Source organism: Phragmites australis, chromosome 3 (assembly GCF_958298935.1).
Source record: "Phragmites australis chromosome 3, lpPhrAust1.1, whole genome shotgun sequence".
In the NCBI taxonomy this organism is placed as follows: Eukaryota; Viridiplantae; Streptophyta; class Magnoliopsida; order Poales; family Poaceae; genus Phragmites; species Phragmites australis.
This window is the reverse complement of record NC_084923.1, coordinates 5,303,495-5,323,843: the sequence shown is the minus strand read 5'-3', so window position 1 is coordinate 5,323,843 and position 20,349 is coordinate 5,303,495. Positions and strand designations below refer to the sequence as shown.

The 20,349-nt window shown below is 46.1% G+C and overlaps 1 protein-coding gene across 1 annotated transcript; it reads right to left on the bottom strand.

Moving 5' to 3' along the window:
- Positions 1–8,167: 8,167 nt before the first annotated feature.
- LOC133911743 (probable flavin-containing monooxygenase 1) lies at positions 8,168–11,584 on the bottom strand. The gene is made up of 5 exons (XM_062354129.1): positions 10,980–11,584; positions 10,624–10,864; positions 9,572–9,750; positions 8,945–9,294; positions 8,168–8,850 (listed from the first exon to the last, which is right to left on the bottom strand). Exons 1-5 carry the CDS (start codon positions 11,442–11,444, stop codon positions 8,511–8,513), a joined length of 1,575 nt encoding a protein of 524 aa, XP_062210113.1. The 5' UTR covers positions 11,445–11,584; the 3' UTR covers positions 8,168–8,510.
- Positions 11,585–20,349: the final 8,765 nt, after the last annotated feature.

Sequence of the window (20,349 nt, the reverse complement as noted above, 5' to 3'; positions counted from 1 at the left end):
CTCCAGCGCGTCACCGTGCCTCGTTGTCTCACGCCACCGCGACGGCCGGCGCGAGCCACTTGCCTCTCTCGCATATCCCTCTGTGCTCTCTCACTCCTTCTCCTCTCTCTCTCTCTCTCTCTCTCTCTCTCTCTCCTGCAGCCTGAGAGTCTGACGCCCATGACTTTCGTTACCCGCACGTGTGTCTAGTGTAGCCCGGCCATGCCACGAAAATAAAGGTGGGCGCCGCCTCCCCACCGACCACACGACATCATGAGCTAGCACCACCACAAGTCGAGCCATGGGGCTATAAAAGGCACAACCCGACCTCTCTTTTCCCCCTTTCTCCCCGATTCATCTACGTTACCGCCATAGCTTGCCTCCGCAGCTCACCGTAACCGGTCCGCCACCCACGTGCTGCCAAGGAGCCCCGAGAGGATGATGCCATCCCATTGCCACTCTCCATCGACCGAAACCCCTACGGGAGGCTGTTCGAGCCTTCGGTTGAGTAGCACCGCCACCACCTCTTCGACGTATCACCGGCCGCTGTCCAGCCCATCGTCATTCTTGCTCTCGGTGAGTTTTCCCATCCCCTAGCGCCCCCACCTAGGTAGCGCATCGTCGCCCCAGTGCTCTCCCTTAGCACGTAGCTGCGTGTTGCCATGTCCTTGCCCCGTCGCCGTGAAATAGCTCGCCGTCGTAGTGTTTGTTCCTCTGCTTGTGGTCTAACCATCATGTCGTGTAGTCTAGGGAGCCTTAGGCTCCTCTTTCTTCTAGAGAGATCACGCGTAGGCTAGGGGAGATGCTACCCAATTTTTGCTCCGTCGTGTAGACTGCCTCTAGCCGCCATCTGGCACCGCTCTGACCACGGCCCGTCGTCGATACACCCACAGTCGAACTTGCAGTCGCGTGTAGAAACCGAACGACCATCTGTCGTCGTGAAACCCGGTCGGGTGGGTGATTCCGGCGAGCCCTCTGACGTCACTCCATCGGAATCACTCACCATCGATCCCCACTTTTCGTCGCTCTATTCGGTCCAATGCACCTGCGTGCATGCGTACGTGTTGCTATGTCATTCTCACGCCTGCGTGGCCCGACCAAGCCAGCTAACCTAGCTGTCCACAGGCTGCACCCCAGTGGGCCGGCCTAGTTTCGCAGCCCGCGAACTAGCTGGCCCACCTCGAGTAGGGCCAATACTATGCATACCAAGCGTGGCTCGGTCTAATCCGAGCCCAATTTGGCCCAACTGGGTATTGTTCGTGTGGGCCCCACCAGTTACCGTTCAGTGGGTCCCACCCCTCCCTACCCATGATAGTGCTATTCCATATTTTTCTCGATTTATATTAGATTAAATCTTTTGTGAGTCATAACTTCTTCATTTTGGCTCCAATTTTGGCGATACTTTAGCCGAAATTTGTCTAAATTTGAGATCTATCTATCCGTCATAGTGTGATATCCATTAGGGATCATTTAGCATTCCATTTGGTGTTATTTGATTCTTACCTGGTATAGCTCGTTAATGATCGTAGTCACAATTGCAGAACCTAGTCGACATGGCAATTCGAATAGGTTTACACTCTGCAGAGGTTGTACACTGTACCCACGTGATATGCTCAGCCTCCAACTGTTGCAAGCGGAGGAGTGGATCATACCGAGACAATCGAATCACCTCTCCTGCCGGTTTTTTCTACGAGATTTACCCTCAAGTGCCAGAGTACATGTACTGAAGGCCAGCCTCATTTTTAAGCCTAGGCCGGTTCTAGAAATCTCCAAACAGAGGGATAGATGGACACTTGACTGCTCACTCCTCTCAACCTCCTAGTATGATGCCCAACTTAGTCCGATGAAAGAGAAGTCAAGTCCTACCCATTCAAGACGCATGGTTGCACGAGGTGGCTAGGCCAGACGATGCAATAACTCGATCCTTAAGTGGCTGAGGCAGGTATCTTCTGACAATGAACATCATAGAGGTGACTCAAGCCCCCAAGAGCATCCTCATTCAGAGTTCTACTCCACCTGCTCCCGCCAAACGGTTTTCACCCATTTTTACACATCACCCACCATATCTCACACGACATTAAGGATTTCACAACCATCATAGAATTCACAACCATCAAGGATTCATAGTGTATGAGTTATCATTGATAACAGTAAATCTTATATCCGAGGAGAGGTATTTTAAAAGCGACGTCTTTGAGCAGATGTTTTCAATCCTAAGAATGCTAGATATTAAGGCATCGTCCGACGTTTAATATAGTAATGACATGTAATCCTTTGGTGATGTGTATTCTAGATGATGACATGTTAAGGTATGATAATTATTTGATAGGATCAACTACTATAAGCAGTTTGTAAAAACGTAATACATAGCACATGCGATAATAAGTCAAGTTTTAGTTGATCGTGTAGATTATTTGAAAACATAGGTTCAATATGATCAAGGAGATAGGACTTGCCTTCTTCGTGGTTTTCTTCAAGATTGGTTGTAGTCAGGATCTTCCTCACTCCTAACGCTCCCGCGCAGCACTCGTAGAATTCTGGCAGTTCTTCAATTGTAACTACGATCATTAACGAGCTATACTAGAGAAGAACCAATAACACCAAAGGGAAAATCCAAATTATCCCTAATGTATATCACACTATGATAGATAGGTATATCTTAAATTTAGATGAATTTCGGTGAAAGAATCACCAAAATCGGAGCCAGAACAGAGAAATTATGACTCCTGGAAGATTTAATCTAATAAAAATTGAGAAAATACCAAATTATACTATTTGTGGGTGGGACCCATGTGAACAGTAATTGTGGCCCACTAAATAGTAATCTGGTGGGACCCACATTGAACAATACACAGTTGGGCTGAAATTGGGCTTGGATTAGGCTGAGTCCAAGCCTGGATAGGCCAGGCCGGCTTGGGCTACACGGTACTAGCCTACTCAGGTTGGGCTTGCCGGTTTAGTGGGCTTTAAAGCTCGGTCGGCCCACTAGGGCTCGACCTGTGGGTGGCTAGGCTAGCCAGCTTGATCGAGATAAGTAGCGCACAGATGGCGGCCTGGCCACACGCGCGCGCGGGCGTGGGGAAGAAGTTAGCGGCGATGGGGGGGGTGGGAATCGAGCCTGCGACAAGCGATTTGGCGTAGCCACGTGGGCAAACTCGCTAGGAACGCGCTGTCACCGGGGGTTCTAGGGTGGGAAGCTAACACTGGGCATCTACGCGCGATGGAGAACTCGGCTAGGGGCACATCATCACTGGTCAGCAGTGTGAACGATACCAAATGGCGACCGGAGAAGACGGTGATGATGCAAGAAAAATGGGCAGCATCGCCCCTAGACTATGTACGATTTCCCTGTAAGAAAAAGGGGCCTAGCATGATGGCCGGACCATATACTCAGAGGCATAAGGCACACCAGCGGTGAGCTAAAGCATGACGGTGGACCAAAACTCGGCAGCATGTGGCTACGCGTGAGAAGGAAGCATGGGGATGGCTACACGCTAACTAGAAAGGCTCGTGAGGGGACTGGGAGTCTCACCGAGAGCATGGACAATGACAAGCAGGGCGGTGGCTGGTGATTCATAGAAGAGGCGGTGGCGGAGTGGCTTGGTCGAAGGCTTGGACGGCCTCCTGTTGGGCTTCCAGTCGACAGAGAGCGACACTGGGATGACAGCGTTCTCCTCGAGCTCCTAGGTAGCTCGTGGATGACAGATCAACACGGTGAGTTACAATGGTGTGCAATGGCGGCAGTGGCAGCGGTGAATTGGGGAAAAGAGGAAGGAGAGGGCCTAGGCTGCGCTATCTATAGAGGGGAAGGGTGCAGCGAGAAGGTGGGCGCGTGACGTCGGGCGAACATCGGTGGTGTCGGAGGGTGAACTCCTAAAGCAGGGATCCGGAGGGACCCCCTTTGAGATTCGGCTGGGGGGATGATTCTGAATCTGTTTTGCGGGAGAAATAAATGAGCGTAAATGCGATGGCAGGTGGAATGGAATGATCGGATGCAGAATACAGTAAATGCACTGGAGGTTTTTAGACAGGTTCGAACGGCACTGAGCGTAATACCCTACTCCTGTGTGGATGCTATAAATACACTGAGAATGTCTCTCGGGGATGTTGCTGGTTACAAGAATGTTTGTCTATCCTAGAGCTTCGGGCTCCTTGTTCTTCGGTAATCTTAGCTTCTGTGCTTATACTGAACCTCTGTCTTGTTCCTTGGCTCTAAGTGTTCGAATCTCCGGGGCGCCACCTTCTGTGTCCATCGGCTCCTCTTAAATACTCGCCGACGGTAGTGTGCCTCGAAAGGGAGGGTACGAGTTCCAAGGCACCATAAATGGAAAAGCAACCATCGTGGGCTGCTGCGCGAAGTGACGGGGGGTTGAAAACGCGCCCCCGCCCGGTCTCGGTCGTCATGATGTCGTTCTGCAACGGGCACCGCGAAGAGGGCCCACCGGGCAGCCACCGAGCAGCCCGGCGTGCCCGTCCGGTCTTGTACGCTTGACACAGCAGGGCGGCAAGCGGGGCGCCTTAGGCCTTGCGATGTTATCCCGAGGCGCGCCGGATGATGCGGGATGGAACCCGTGCATTAAATGTTCCCACGCCCTCCTGCCAGAATGTGGCAGGGACTGACACCGAGCGTGGCTGGAGCAGTTGGAAGTGACAGGCCACACGCCCTCTTAAATGCGGCGTCGGGCCTTTCACTGGTTGACACCTCACCGCTGGACCTCTGTGGGGGCCACCTGCGAATGACTTCTTAGACTGTCGGGGAACCGAGTGCTCGGGGGCCACTGTTCATATCCCCGAGCACTCTCTCCCGGATATGCCCTTTCTTGGTCCTCGGGGAACCGAGTGCTCGGGGGCTACTATTCATGACCCCAAACACTCTCTCCCAGAATTGACTGTTCAGATCCTCGAGGAACCGAGTGCTCGGGGGCCGCTGTTCACGGCCCCGAGCACTCTCTCCCGGAACTAACTCCCTTGGGTCCTCGGGGTACTCGGATGCTCGGGGGCCGCTGTTCGCAGCCCCGAGCACGCCCTTCCCGGTACTCGGCTTTTCTGATCGTCGGGGGACTTGGGTGCTCGGGGGCCATTATTCATGGCCCCGAGCACTCTCTTTCTGGCACTTAGTCTTCTCGGATCATCGGGGAACCCGGGTACTCGGGGACCACTGTTCATGGCCCCGAGCATCCTCTCCCGGGACTTAGTCTTCTCGTACCTCGCGGAGATGATCCCCGCGGGAGGGCACCACATGGCAAATTGCTGATCTGGCCTTGGGACTTGGGGACCCCTAGTTCCTGATTCACCGACAGGTGGGCAGTGTTACGACAAGGTGGCGGGGCGGCACCCACCATTTTTTTTCACGACATGGCACTTTGCGCCGTCCACGTGCGGGCGTGGGCGCGAAAGTCACGCTGCGCAATGGCATGGGCGGCGCGAGTATGTGCAGAGAGAGAAGAGAGAGAGAGCGCGAGAGCGTGAAGGCGTCATGGTAATATTTCCCCAGGGGAAGGCGGTCGTCGCGGTGGCAAGGTATAGTGCGGCGATGTGTCATGCTGGAGGAGGTAGGAAGACGATGGAGGCGCGACACGAATGGCTGACACGTGGGCGGCTGAGCTCATAGGGACACCTGGGCGACTGAGCTCATACATCAAACTAGTCTATTCTCATTAAATGTGTTTCACTCAAGTATTTTTCTTCCCTCAACACTCCTCCCCAGCAGACAGGTTGTGGCTGGCATAGTGGTGACATGTCCCATCCCGTAGCATTAAACGTTACGCGACGGGCTTATAGGCGTGTCAGACCGCTTCACATGCATGCGTGCGAGACCGGTGATGGAATGGAGCACACGGACTGACCAGGGTGATGTAGGCATGGAGGTGTCCAGCGGATGGGATGGACTCATCTGCTTCATCAGAACAAAAAGGGGCACGTGTGCCACCCATTTTAAATAGGCTAGAGGTGGGAGGTTTAGGTAAGGTATGGGTTAGCAGCTTAGGACCCACTTGTAAGGTATATAAAGAGAGGAGGACCTAGTTTGTAAGGGAAGGGATGGATAACCAGTTCACAAACACTGATAACAAATAAACATGACGTAGGGCTGTTATCCTTCGCGAGACCTGAACCTGGATAACCCCCGTGTTCTTTCGTTCATCACAAACACACGCACACCGCAAGCGTTGTTCACACGCTCATCGACCGGTACACCCTGGAATCATTGTCTGGAATTAACCCTTGACAATGCAATTAGGGTTTTATCAATTTCTCTCTGCTATGTCGTCACACATAGTCTACTCTATCCCGCTGTGTCGACGTGCACTGACGAACGGGAGAGTAGGTCTCCGGAATCCGTCGCTCTTAGGATCTTGCACCAGGAGAGGACGAATAAGGTTTTTAAGAAGCGTTCGACGCAACTGCTCATGATCTGTTTTCTTTACATCATTGAGATCAACTTCGACTAATTCATATTCATCATTGCCTACTGCATCGACATCACGGGGGCCTCTGCATCTCATGTTGCCATCGGGTACGTATATTGCAATCTGTATTAGATATCTAGTCAAAGCTCCTTGGGGCTAGTTAAAATCCTACTCGAGTATCTAGTCGAGACACTTTGTGGTTAGTCGAATCCTGCTCGAGTATCTAGTCGAAGTTTGTTAGACCTAGTTGAGCCATACTCGAGTGATAGTCGAATCAGGTCGAGACTTATGGGAGTTAGTCGAAATCTAATCGATATTGATTATTTGCATCTGTTTTGTTTCATGTTATATCAGGAATTAAATTAAATTAAATCTGAAAGTGGTATTTTTTTCAACACTATGCACACCAATTAATTAATAACAAACTAGATTATTGATCATTACCTATATATATGTAAGGGTGTCCAAATCAAGGATCGATCGTTGGTCAGGATGCATTTCGACGCGTTTTGCTTGCTAACCCTTATTTTTTTGGAGCCAGAAACTCTCAACAATTAATCATTTGATAGCTATATATATGCAGTTGAATTGTCAAAGCCATGCTATGTGCAACCAACGGTTTTGACTGGCTGGTTGACACCCAACATGCAACAGCAACTTGCAAACTACTCCGATTATAAGTTTACTGCCTCCTCCCATCAATATATCAAGCCGCGTATTGGTGTACATTCATCAAAACTTCCATGAAATACTTCAGTCTGGTCAACTAGTCCTAGTATGCTTTGCGTAGCTGACTTTATTTCTTATGATGCGAAGTTAAAAGAAGGATCTAGCTCAACAACTAGCTAGTCTTTGTTTCTATATACAAGATGAAGGTATACGCGTAGCTACTAGTATATAGCCAGCTACTTACTACTATAGGTATATCGGAATATGTATACGCTGTCACTGAAGTATAAAGGAAGAGTCGACTCTTAGTTAAGTGCTGCTAATCGGTCTGTACTTGGTATCGAATAATTTGACCGGTTTGACTCGGTTCGATCATATTTTAGGTACCATTTTTTTAAGCAGTTGACGTAGCTTGTGGGAACTAATGCACTTGCTTGGTGGTTGCATGGAGCACATCGTTGGCGATTGGCACTTCGGCTTTTGAGGGACCAACAAGACAACAATGTTGTGTGCCATTTGATAGTTTAGTCTTCTAATAAATTAACCATTATGCCAAAATTTACACACTATCAATTGATATATATATATGTGTACACACACACACACACACACACACACACACACACACACACACACACACACACACACACACACACACACACACACACACACACACACACACACACGGCAAACAGTCATGAATTTCTCTAGTAGGAATTATGCTATTTTGTATACAATTTCTATGAATTCCCTATGTTCTAAGCAAGCAACAAGGGCTTGATTCGAAAGCAAGTGTTCACATGATTGTTGGAAATCCACAAAATATGTTCGCTTTCTGCAGGAATGTAAGAATGTCCCCGCATTTCATTCCAAACTGGGCCTACGTTAGTCATAGGAAAAAGACATCAAATAAAGCGTTCAAGAGAACAAAGTGATGCATAACGATCGGAATTATACTACCAGAGTTGGAATAGAGGCATAGCTTAATTACAAACAATGAAATGGAAGTTTGTATACAGGAATTTATTTCGTATTTATAATCCAACTGTTACATTACAAAAAGAATGAATTTCAGGGGACTCCAATGAAGTCTAGCTAGTCGTACTCTCCTTTGGTACAAGAAGCACACGCGGACCTAGCTACCTTTCTCCACATGGTCCCGGTTCTTCAAGATCTCGCGGTCGCGGTCGCGACAAGACCCCGATCAAGATCGAGTCCTCTACCAAATACTTCCTGGGTTCACATGACATGACCACGACCTAATCAATATTGCTTCATTTTTAATTACTAGTCCTTAACTTGTAATGATAATACTAGTATAAACAAATAAAGAATTTTATTACGCTACGCATACGTATACGAATCTTTTTTTAAGGTAATGTTTAATATTAATTTAATAAATTTGACACAAACGATCGATCGAATTGTGCCAGTGTGGTAGTCGATGGATCGATTCTATTCTTCCTTGTAGTCCTGATTGTTGTACGGCGCCAAGAGCTCGGCGATCCAGTTACCCTTGCGGAGCACCCTGGAGCCCAGGTCGGCGCACATGGCGTCGCTGTCGTGGATGCTGTAGGTGGAGATGCAGTGGCGGCGGTAGAAGCGCGTGGTGCGGCGCATGGCATCCGCCTCGCTGTCGACGTGCTGCACCATCGCCTCCACGGTCGGCAGCGCGAACCGGCCCCCGAGCAGCCCCGCCAGCCACCGGCACCGCAGCTCCGACGTGTGCAGGTTCGACACGCTCTCCACGTACCCCACGAACGCCATGTTCGGGATCAGCGGGTGGATCGTGCCGCTGCGATCAATCAATGGGTAATAGTGCACACGTCAGGACGTCAGTAGTGTGCATGCAACCGTGCATGATAGCTAGTCACCGATCGAGAACGTACCGGTAGAGCGGCATCATGCCGGACTTGTCGACGACGAGGCCGCGGAAGGGCTCCGGCAGGACGGCGCGGAGCTTGTCCTTGCCCTCGAAGCCGGTGGCGAGGAAAACGAGGTCGGCCTCCACCTCGGTGCCGTCCTCGAGGACGACGCCGTTCTCGGAGAAGCACCAGCCGGAGGCCCTCTTGAAGCGGATCAGGTCCCGGTCGGCCATGTCGAAGAATCCGTCGGGCAGGATGGCCATCTGGCAGCTCGCGTAGTCCTCCACGAACGGGTGCTCCGGCTTCAGCCCGTACTTCTCCAGCGGGAGCTTCCACGCCAGGTACGACTCGATGAACTTGGACACCCCCGCCCTCTGCTCAAACAGGACAAGAAGGATCCATCAACTTGATGTCTAGTTGCTAACTGACATTGTGGTTCGTGCATGTGTGTGTGACGGCGACAAACTACAGCAGGTCTCGAGCATGCACACACATGTTCAGTGATTCTTATGTTCACATGCATGCATATATACACAGCAATTTTATGTGGCGTACATCACGTAGTAGAAGCCGTTGATGTGTTGTGTTGCACGCACAGGCACATCGATATATATTTCACGCACGCCGGAGTGTCTGACGTCGTGTACATACCAGTGGGCTCATGAGGCGGCAGAGGAGCGAGCGGAGGAGGCCCTGGTTGGGGCGCTCGTAGAGGAACTGGGCGAGGCGGGTGGAGTAGAAGAGGAAGAAGGGCAGGCCCCAGATGGAGTAGGACGGCACCACCCAGTGCAGGGTCCTCACCAGCATGGTGCACGCCTCGCCTCCCTCACCTGCAATGCAAATGCGCAACCAGAAACGGAGACCCATCAATCAATCGAGAGTCAAATAATTTAACAGCTCGAGAATTCAGCTGGGTCAAGTCACCAGCCAAGTCAAATGTCAAACCATTTGGTACTTGCATGCATGACTAGTATGTACAGTAGTTGCTGCTACTTGTTATGGACAGTTGAAACCAAGATTCTTCAGAATGACAGACAATTTGTTGCTGCAAACGTGCAGGCATTGCTACCTATAAGAATAGTCAAACCAAGCCGTTTTTGTACAGCCGATTGCACAGTCAACGTGCTAGAGTGATCGAAGCGTAGTTCAGGAAAGGAAATTAAAGGTCAAGTGGTACGTCTAGTACTCTAGTGTAACATATCCGGGGAGGCTGAAAAGTCAAAGGGTGCGTACGTGTTGCGTTCAGTGTACTTTGAACCTGCTAGCTATGGTCTAGATGGAGTGTACGACGGATCAAGACAAGAGTGACCTTTTATGGGACAGATTAGTACCCAACTAAGATTGGGTCTCCGAATTCGTTGGCCATGTTGCTATCGCAACGACACGCCTACGTACAAAGCCTCCAAGTACGGTTTGCAATATTCAAACTAGTTCATCGAAAAATGATTGGACACTTGCGCAGAAAAGAAATCGTTTGGGTTAGTTCTGTGTGAACTTGCTTGGCATATTCTTTCCCTACTATTTCCTTGTAAATGCGCGTACATACTAGCGCACCTGATTAGTTAGTTACGTGCATAATTAAGATCAGATTTTGAAGAATTATTCCAGTAGCATATGTATTAGCATGAATTATATACCTGGTTTTTTCGCTGAAATTATGAGTAAGAGAAGTTGGTTGACCTGAGTAGCGTGTTTTTACGTACCTTGGTTGGCCTGAGCGCATTCAAGTGCTAGATCAATGGCGCTCTTCTTGTACCCAACGACCACAACCTTCTTGCTCTTCATCAGCTCCACGGTCTCCTCTTCGCTGAGCTTGCAATAGTCCAGGGAGTGCATCACCGTCCCCTTGAACACCTCCGGCCCCCGGCCCGGCGGGAACACCGGCATCCGCGGGACGTCGCCGTACTTGCCCGTGCACATCACCACGAACTCGAACTTGTAGTACTGCGCGAGCATACAAGCCGAACGGTTACGAAATAATTAAGAAGTAACGTACGTACGATTTCTAGCTAGCTAGAGCATGCATTCAGCCGGCGAATGAACTGTAAATAGCTGGTACCTGAACTGTGTCGGTGTCGCCGGTGGCGACGCCGACCTCCCACATGGGCTTGCCCTGGAGCGGCTCGCCGGTGCCGCTCCACAGCTCGGTGAACCCGGCGCCGCCGAGGAACTTGACTTGGACCACCTTGGCGCCGAACATGATGTAGCGCCACAGGTCGAACGTGTCGGCGTAGCCCTCCAGGTACTCCACGATCTCGGTGTGCGTCGGGAACGTGGGATCGTCGCGGTTGAGCCACGAGTAGTCGGAGAACTCGTAGTCGGGGCGCGGCGTCTGCAGCCGCGTCGACCTGTACACGCAGTGCTTCCACACCCCGCCGACGGACGGCGTCGCCTCGAACACCACCGGGTCGTGCGCCGCCAGTTGCTTCGCCGCGGCCAGGCCGCTGATGCCGCCGCCGATGATCGCCACCCTCGACGACGGCGACACCGCCTTCCTCGTGCACCGCGCCTGCAGCTGCGCCATGACGATGGATGATCGGAGTGGTGCTTGAGTTGTAGTAGTACTTGGATCGTGGATTCGTGGGGTGTGACGGATCGACCGTGTAGCTAGCTAGCTGGTGTGTGCGTCGACGGTGTAGGAGGCTAATCAAGAGAGCTAGCTGCTTGGGCTGTGTAAGCTTATGATGTGCGATGTGAAGGGAGCTTGTGGTGTATTTATAGGGAGAGAGAGCATGTGAGCTTCCATGACGTCTCACAGAAAATGGAAGGAAAAACTGCAAGAGAAGGAAAAAAACGACATAGAAAACCGAAGAAACAACAAGGGGACATGCATGCACACCCAGCAAGGCACCACCCGAGGGGGTGTACTACTGGCGACCAGGCCCATGCGTACACTGACTCGATCTGTAGTAATACTCCTGTTAATTCCATCTCTCTCTTTTTGGGTAAAATTTGTTGTTTGTAAAACTAAATTTAATAAGATAGTAATAAGGTAGTAATAAACAAACCGAATTTGTTGTTTTCAATCGGGGCCAGTCTTAATCATGTATTTTTAGTGGTGGTTTCTTTTGAGCAAGGATTTTTCTGGATTCATGACACGGCTGGAATGACGACCTCGTCTCGTTGAAGCATCAAAGGGTTCTTCCTGCTCCCGAGGGAACTTGAACACAACTTTGGACCGGCGAAAAGACGGGGGCGACCCATGCTTGGGTATTTTTGGTTGCATGCCTATGGCTATATCTTGTTTGTCCCCTCGTGAAATAGACCGTCATCCCTCTCCTTTGTCCGGCCGCCATGGCCTGTCGCATCACCGGCTAGCAGCTAGCTGCTCGCTATTCATGCGGACTATTCTCTCGTTGTCACCGCGGTATGGAAGCAACAAACCAAATAGTGGTAGCAATCTGCGAGACATACATTAATCATGGAAGTATTTTTTTAACATCCTCATTGTATTTTGAAAGAAAAAGAAGAAGATGATGTACATGTAGGATTAGGACTGCAGTTTGTTTTAACTTGCCCTTATATTTTGTTCTATGATCACAATTGCTTGAAAAATTATGTTCTGAAAAAGAATGTTTAGTGCAGTGAAATTAGCTAGTCATATATAGCGTGGTTCAGTTATTTGAGCCACAATTAGATATTTATTTTCGGCTTGCCTAAAGAAAACATTATTGACCTTTCACATTTTTTCAGACAAAGAAAGCTATAGTTGCACTATCCCTGTCACGCAACTCCCGATAATTCTATATGAACCTTGGTTAATCATGCATGCATGTACGAGATCGAGTTATCAACACAAATTTTGTTTGATCATTGTATCATCGGTCGATTCACAGTGTGTATGTATGTGCCCTTATGAACTCATGGAACCAAGACTAGCTAGGGCTGACCTTGAACATGCACCCGGTACAACAGAATAAAGAATTAGGTTGATCACTGATCTGCAGCACATAGCAAATGTATATTGCATCTGAACTTCCTCTGAAGACCGGATTTGAGAACTTTTGTGCTTTGACCTCTGCGTGCACCATATATTTAATTAAACGGCTACATAGTCGTTGCAGCATCACAAGTCACAATGTATGCCACATACCCACATGGCTGATAGAGCGATACCAAAACATCCTCCACATGGTTCAGTTCCATTGGTCTAGATTACATGCACTGCAGAGATTAGGTATATCGCGTCCTAAAAATAATTGAGCATATATATTTGGTACACTGATGATTATACTTGACCACTGTACTTCGTATTCCATACATTTACTCGGAAGTTTGAACAACTTTGAATGCCAATTTCCCATGACATGGGTTGTTACTAGACACTTACGCACACATAGAGATTATGTGTGAAAAATGTATTTTCGGAGGTGTAATTTGGTGTGTGTGTGTGTGTGTGTGTGTGTACGAACTTGCAAAGCAACTAGTCGATGTGTGGAATGGAAGGCATAGTAGCACGTGGACATGTGCAAATAAGGATGAATAAAGCTCTCAGAGAAAGGTCAAGGAAATTATTTGGTTTATTTTACAGCATGCAGAAGTTCTTTGACTTGAGATGATATATTCATGGTAGTAGGAAATATTTGTTACTAGTATTTAGCTTTGTTTGATTCGTCGAAATCACACGGTGCTTTGATTGTTCGAACGGAACAGTGTATGTGCGAAACATATGAGTATTCAAAGGAGTTCTAGAGAGTGTGGCGATCTAGCTTGTTGAGATTCAGATTGACCATATATAGAATTTCTACGACGGACGTACACATTAATTGATTTCGCCCTTGTGCTAGCTATCAATTTGGCATGATATTTCCTATCGACAAACTGAGTATATTAGTATATATAATTTTTTTTAAAAAAAATCACATGCATGCATACGCACCGAGCTGCATGATTAATTAAGCTCTTTGCCTGTTTCCATAATATTATTTCTTAGACAATCTAACACAGGTGAAATCTAGTATCAACTTCCATGTTTGCACTAGTTAACGTTAGGTAAATTACCACTAAATTTAGTGCAAATTTCGCTTCCATTTCTTCTATACATCGTCCTGGACTGCAAAAAATAAAATAAAATAACAACAGAGCTTTCGGCCGGGATCGAGTTCTCCGTGCATACTCGTCACTCGTCAAGATTCAACCGACAAAGCTAAAGAGAACAAACCCGGAAAGGATGAATAATTGATGCGCTATAATATTTTGTCTACTTAGAGCTTATGAATTTTCAACATGGAACATTGAAAATAGTTTAAATGCAAGAATTTGATAAGAAAACTTTGAACTGTTAGCTAGAGAGACCAACTACTGGACCGTAGAAAGGGAACACGAAAGACAGAAATGAAAGACGCGTTAGGGATCAAGTAAGAACTTACATCTGACTAATACTACTACATTCGTTCATGTTTTCTCAGTCTTTTCCTGGTAGCTTGCTTTGTCTGGAGATGTACTCTAATTACTCAATTAATTAAGAGCTTAATTGCACGCTTAACTGAGACCCCAAGCACCGGGATAGTAATCAACTAATCTCTCTGATCCACTATGTATGCCGTAAGATATCGACACTGTCTCTAAAGAAATACTTTGGCTAGCAATTATATAATTTGGACAAAAAAGAATCATATATGAAAGTATTTTTATGATGTACTCCCTCCATTTCAAAATACAAAGCATATTATGATTTTAAAAAGTCAAACTTTATAAATTTTGACCAACAATTAGTCAAATTATGCTCATATTTAGTGTATAAAAGATATATCAATAGATTCGTACTTCACATATTATTTAATAAGATGTTGATTTTATAGCAATTGTAATATATTATAAGAGAAATCAATAATCAAAATATACTATGAAAGACTTTCTCAAATCCTAATACACCTGTTAAAAATGAATAGAGAGAGTATATAGTAACAGTAGTCTTATGTTGTAGATCAGTTTACATAATTGGTGGTCAAAACTAAAAAGTTTGACCAAGACGACCTGTATGTATTTTGCTTTGAAGGGAGTACAAATTAAATACATACCGGAGCCAACCAACCATCAACTAATTGGTCGATGAAGACGTTTCTTGTAATTATTCTACATGATCCTCATAATAGGATAAGTTAATCACCTTTTTAGCAAGAAAACTCTGAAACAGCTATTGTGCCTATTGATTGCGCACAAGGTTTCATGTTTGAGACTTCGAGGTGGTCAAGTTCTTTGTGGTTGGTAGCTATACTTGACCAAGATGCAAGTAGCATGTAGCACACTTGAGATTTCTAGATCCTTTGATTTCAGGGTGGAACCTGGTCCAAATTGAGATCCTCACCTTCACGGTGGAATAAATAAAGTTACGATGACTTCACTTCATCATGAACCGTTGCACCGTAGGTGGATGGGTAGAATTTGATGCTACTACAGTTTATGAACAGTAAAATCGCTACATCACAGTTGCCTCAATGGTGTTGCTACAGTGTTCAACGGCAGGCTACTATTCCTGCCATGGAAATCACTATTCACATGGTTGAAGTCGGAAAATTTAGATCCGTATCTATTGGCAGACTATTTTCTATCTTACAGATACTATTTTTTAGTTTCTATCATAAGCAGTAGGCTCCATGATTGTTGCATACATGCATCGTATTTGGTCAATCGATGGTACGTTGTGTGTATCGCATCTCCATGTGCTATTAACTTAGTATAGACGACTTGGGAGACTTTGAAGCCATGCCATGTTGTGTTGTCAATTGGCAATAACAATATTTGGTATTTCAATTGGCATGATGCTTATAATAAACTTATATTAAATAGTTATTCAATAGTGTCAGTAGTTTTGTTTAGTAATATCAGTAGCTGTTTAATAGTTTAAAGTTATAATAAAATTGTTAATAACCAGTAATATCAATAGTTTATCAAGTAGTGTCAGTAGTTTTGTTTAATAATGTTAGTAGTTGTTTAATAGTTTAAAGTTATAACAAAATTGTTAAGTAGTTATGTTAGTAGTGTTAATAACCAGTAATATCAATAGTTTATCAAGTAGTGTTAGTAATTTTGTTCAGTAGTAGTTGTTGTTGTTAAGTAATTTAAAGTTATAGTAAAATTGTATAGTAATTTATGTTAATAGTGTAAGTAATTGTTAGTACTATCACTTAGTTTGTTCAGTATTGTTATTAATTTTTTTTCATGGTTTGTTTTAGTAGTTACAACCACGTGTCTACAAATACATAATTGTAACACGAGAAGCTAAAGATTTTAACTAGCGAATTGTAACTGATAGTTTTTTGTTGTAACTAAGGATGTGCACGGTGGTATACTATAGTACGTCTAGGCGTAGAATAAACTTGGCATGTGGGTATATATATAACACTTCATGTTCGCTAACTGACCTATATTTACCCGTATAATAAAGCAGAAGCGTATATTAGGGCATGTAGGGGTCGTTTGGTAGAGCTCTGATTTTACGGTGAAAGTAGGGTGGAAGTGATTCTGTGGTGGAAGTGATTCTATTTGTAAAATCGTTTGGTATGCTAGTGGTGGAAGTGATTCCTGAGAGAATATTATATTGAAATCAAGGAGAATCAATCGAGAATCAGGTGAAAGCTAGTTTTTTCAGCTCCCACCTCGCTATACAAAACGGGAAGTGGTTCCCGCGCAAAATCACTTCCCGACCAACTCGTTTGGCAGCGCTAGGATCGATTCCAGCGCGGAATCAACTTTCAGAGCTCTACCAAACGAGACTGTAGTAGCATATACGTATATATATATATATATATATACACACACACACACATTGTTGCGGTGCACATATCACTTGCAGGTCACGAGCTCAATTGAAGGTAAAAGTACTTGGTATCATTGCGCCAGTGAAACTTCCCTAGGGGGAGTGCACGCCAAAACCTAGTCGTGAGGTTGCCATCGATCAACAGGACAGACCTGCATGCGGCTGCCCATCTGGTAAGATTCGCATGTCCGAATGACGCGGGTCAATGCAAAGATGAAATCTCGTCTCTTTTCCGAGTCGATCGTCTTCATCGATCGTGCGTGCATGCACCGGCTGCCGACCCTACGCCATGTTTTGTAGCCACATCAGGCTCGGACGCCAGTTTCGGGACACGCGCAGGGCAATTGCTCGGCGGCGACAGGGGCGCCGTTGGATCGGTGCAGCACGACGCGGTGATCTTTCCGCGCGACCGTGCCGGTAAAAAGTGCGGCGGCCCGTCACGGCGGTGGTCTAGTCAGAGATAGATTTGCCCTCGGCGACGGTGGGTATATGTGCGCGTCAACAAGGTGCACCGTTGAGTCCAAGGCTGGCCGGTTTCTGGCTGCTACTGAACTGGCTAAACCGTCGATCGTCATACGCGCGCGCGCACATGGCTGGTGGTCTTGCCGGAAATGGGAATGGACGCGTTTGCCCATGTGACCGGCACGGTTAGCTCTTTCTGCTGCCTACGTCACACGGTCGGGTCTGTGTGGACAGGACTTTGTTCTGGGCTCTTGTGGACCTGCCCGTGTGCGCAACAGGCAAGCCCATCCTCTGCCGGCCCGGTCCGCCTTCCAGACGTGACGCCGCTCGCCCAAGCCCAGCGTGCGGCACCCTACTGTGCAGCAAAGGGCGCCACCCGCGCTCCCAGGCCTCCGTTCGGCAACCACCTCCAAGCGGACGGCCCGCTGCCGCGCAGGACAGGATTTTTTTTTCTCTATATGTTTTTCTTTTAATCTGCAGAACTAGGCGCCCGTTTCAAAAATTTAAAGAACTAACCTCTAGTCGCCCAGAAGCAATAAAAATCTCCCAAAGAAACGGTGAAGAATTTTCTTCTCCCGTCAGTAAGGCAAAATTTTATTTCGCGTGTTATCGGATGACATGTTGTGTCATGGCGCGCTATTATGACACTGCTTTGCTTAGCCGGATGCCAGCAAGGCTAGTCATCAAACCGTCGGGCAAGATATTTAAAGATCTCACGTTCGTTGGGTGACAGTGGCATGTTCGGGTGAACAGTGGAAATCTCTTGTTCGTTGGGCGACAGTTGTCTGTCGTGTTGCTGTGGGCCCTGTCGTCTAAACAACGGGTGATTTTTATATAAATCTCCCGCTAGTGGGACGGCAAGGGGGTGAGGAGCCTATCGTCCAATGGTCAGACGACTGGGCTTTCCATATAATGTTGAAAAATCGGTTATATGCCCATTTTAATTAAAAAAAGAAAGGAAGGCAAAGAGAGGAGACAAGATGAGAGGAAAGGGAATGAGAGGAGGAGGCCACCATGCTGTCTTTACGGTAAAATTTTAAACTTATGTTAGTTTTGTGTTAAACCTAGTAAGTTAGTCATGTGGTCTAGAATTAGATGTGTAGCATAGTGATAAGTGTAGATGAAGATTAAAATTAGTTATAGACTAGTGTAGTTCTGTAGTCCTAATAGTTAGAAGTAAATTGATAATTTGGTAGGTTAGCCACGTAACTTAGGATTTGATGAGTAGCGTAGTATTTGGTGTAGTTTTAAAATAGAATTAGGTAGATTTGTAGTCGCAGTTTTCTATAAATCAGATGTAAATTGATAAATTCATAGTCTAGCTATGATTATCTTTTTAACATAGAAATAATGGTAGATGTAATGTTTTTTTTGGCAAGTATGTCGGACAAGTTAGTTTTCTAAAATTTAAATTTTTATGGCAAATAGGAAATTGTTTAGGGTTATGGTGGGGCAGATCTGTCTAGATTTCAATCGGTTTTCAGAGAGATAACTAAAGCAAATGAAAATGGTGTGTACAACTGGCTAATACAGACGTTCCAACTTGATGCCCAACATCATGAGTTGAAGCTTAGAGGTGCAGTTAGTTGTGCAAAGGAAGGTTTTTTCTAGTAAGCGTGGTGCAGCTTCTCCACATCCTTCCTACATTGGAGATAATGTTGTCCGAGCATGATTGCATCTTTATCACTTTTATCCTCACAACTTGAACCATGTACCGGTGTAGGCCTGTAGTTAGAGATCCCGAGTTTGTCAGACTTTGACTCATGGGATCACGAATTTTGCCAACAACGACGATGACGAGGTTATAGCTCACCTGGACCGGTTTGGATGTCACGAGACGCCCTTTGATGTCCACACCTTCTTTCGTTGCCTCCTCACATGACACACTCAGCTACTCTTAGCTAGGAGGCACATCCCTCACCCCTACACAACTATCTCAACACAATTTTAGCACTAGGTTTTCTTTTGATAGACCATGCTACAGTTTTCTGACTTTATATTACTGTTTATATGATATAATTATTATAACATATTATATATCTATTTTTTTCACAAACAACTAATGGTCATTCTGATAATGTACGGCGTAGCCTTTGATTTGTTTTATATCAGAATTTCAACTATTTTATATAGTATTCATTAAGTGTGAACTACTCACTCCAGTTTCTTACTAGAACAGCTACTTCCTCCACTGGTCGCTGGTGCGCGCAGTATGCTTGCATTTCCCGTCCGCACCGCACCGACGGCTCCGGCGTCGATGCTGTAAATAAAGCAGTTGGTCTGGCTAGATGAGTGCACGGCATCATTACTTCTAGGCTCTAAGCAATTTGAAGTCTTCTTTTGTGGATCGCATGCACGCAGGGCCAGCGAGGCCAGCGCTGAAGGAGCCCTGGCAGTGAGGCGGTCAGCCATGGGAACTTCCCGCTTACATGCTGCATGCCTGCATCCATCTGCCGGTTGACTGTAGCATGGGCTCATGCAGGGTGCGACCATGCAAAACACGATAGATTTGCCTCAACAAGGACGATAGACTTTGCTTCTAGTAGTATCAAGCTTTCATCAGATGTATGTTATGCAGTTGTGCTGTCTGGCTCTGTCAAATGCGATGTGGATATATTAGTTGATTGTTGGTTTGCTTTGCTGCTTTTTGTAAGGGTGTGTTTGGTTGAAGGATAATGTTGGATGGGTTATGATCATTTCTGTTTAGTGATAAGACTATTAAAATTGTCTGTTTGATTAGGTGGGTAGGATGAGCTAATTTTGTATTTGTTTGGAGTGATGAGGACGAATGTGACGAGAATAATTAACTAAATTATATCTCTTAATATCAAATAATAATAGTTTATCATACACAAATCAGTTGGCGCTAACACTTATCAGCGTTAATCTTGCAATATTAATTACTAATTAATAACAAAGCATAATAATTATCACTAATTATACTCTGATATAATCGTGCATTAATCAACATACAATAAAACTTATTAACCATAATATCATAATATTAAATACTAATTAGTAATATAATATACTAATTAACACTAACTATTTTACTAATGATCAAGATTAGACATGGTGGATAGCTTCATCCAACCAAAAAGAAAAAAACCATCTCACTACATCAAGCATATATGAGGAATATTCATCAAAGTGGATGGCCATATCATATCTATCCTTCAACCAAAAATCTTAAAAAGATAGATCACCA

What these genes read in the sequence shown, in the direction of transcription:
- LOC133911743 (XM_062354129.1), bottom strand. Translation starts at nt 11,444, where the DNA reads ATGGCGCAGCTGCAGGCGCGGTGCACGAGGAAGGCGGTGTCGCCGTCG. An exon ending in GCGACACCGACACAGTTCAG is followed by an intron (nt 10,865 to 10,979) that starts GTACCAGCTATT and finishes ATGCTCGCGCAG; the next exon opens with TACTACAAGTTCGAGTTCGT. An exon ending in GCCGCCTCATGAGCCCACTG is followed by an intron (nt 9,295 to 9,571) that starts GTATGTACACGA and finishes CTGTTTGAGCAG; the next exon opens with AGGGCGGGGGTGTCCAAGTT.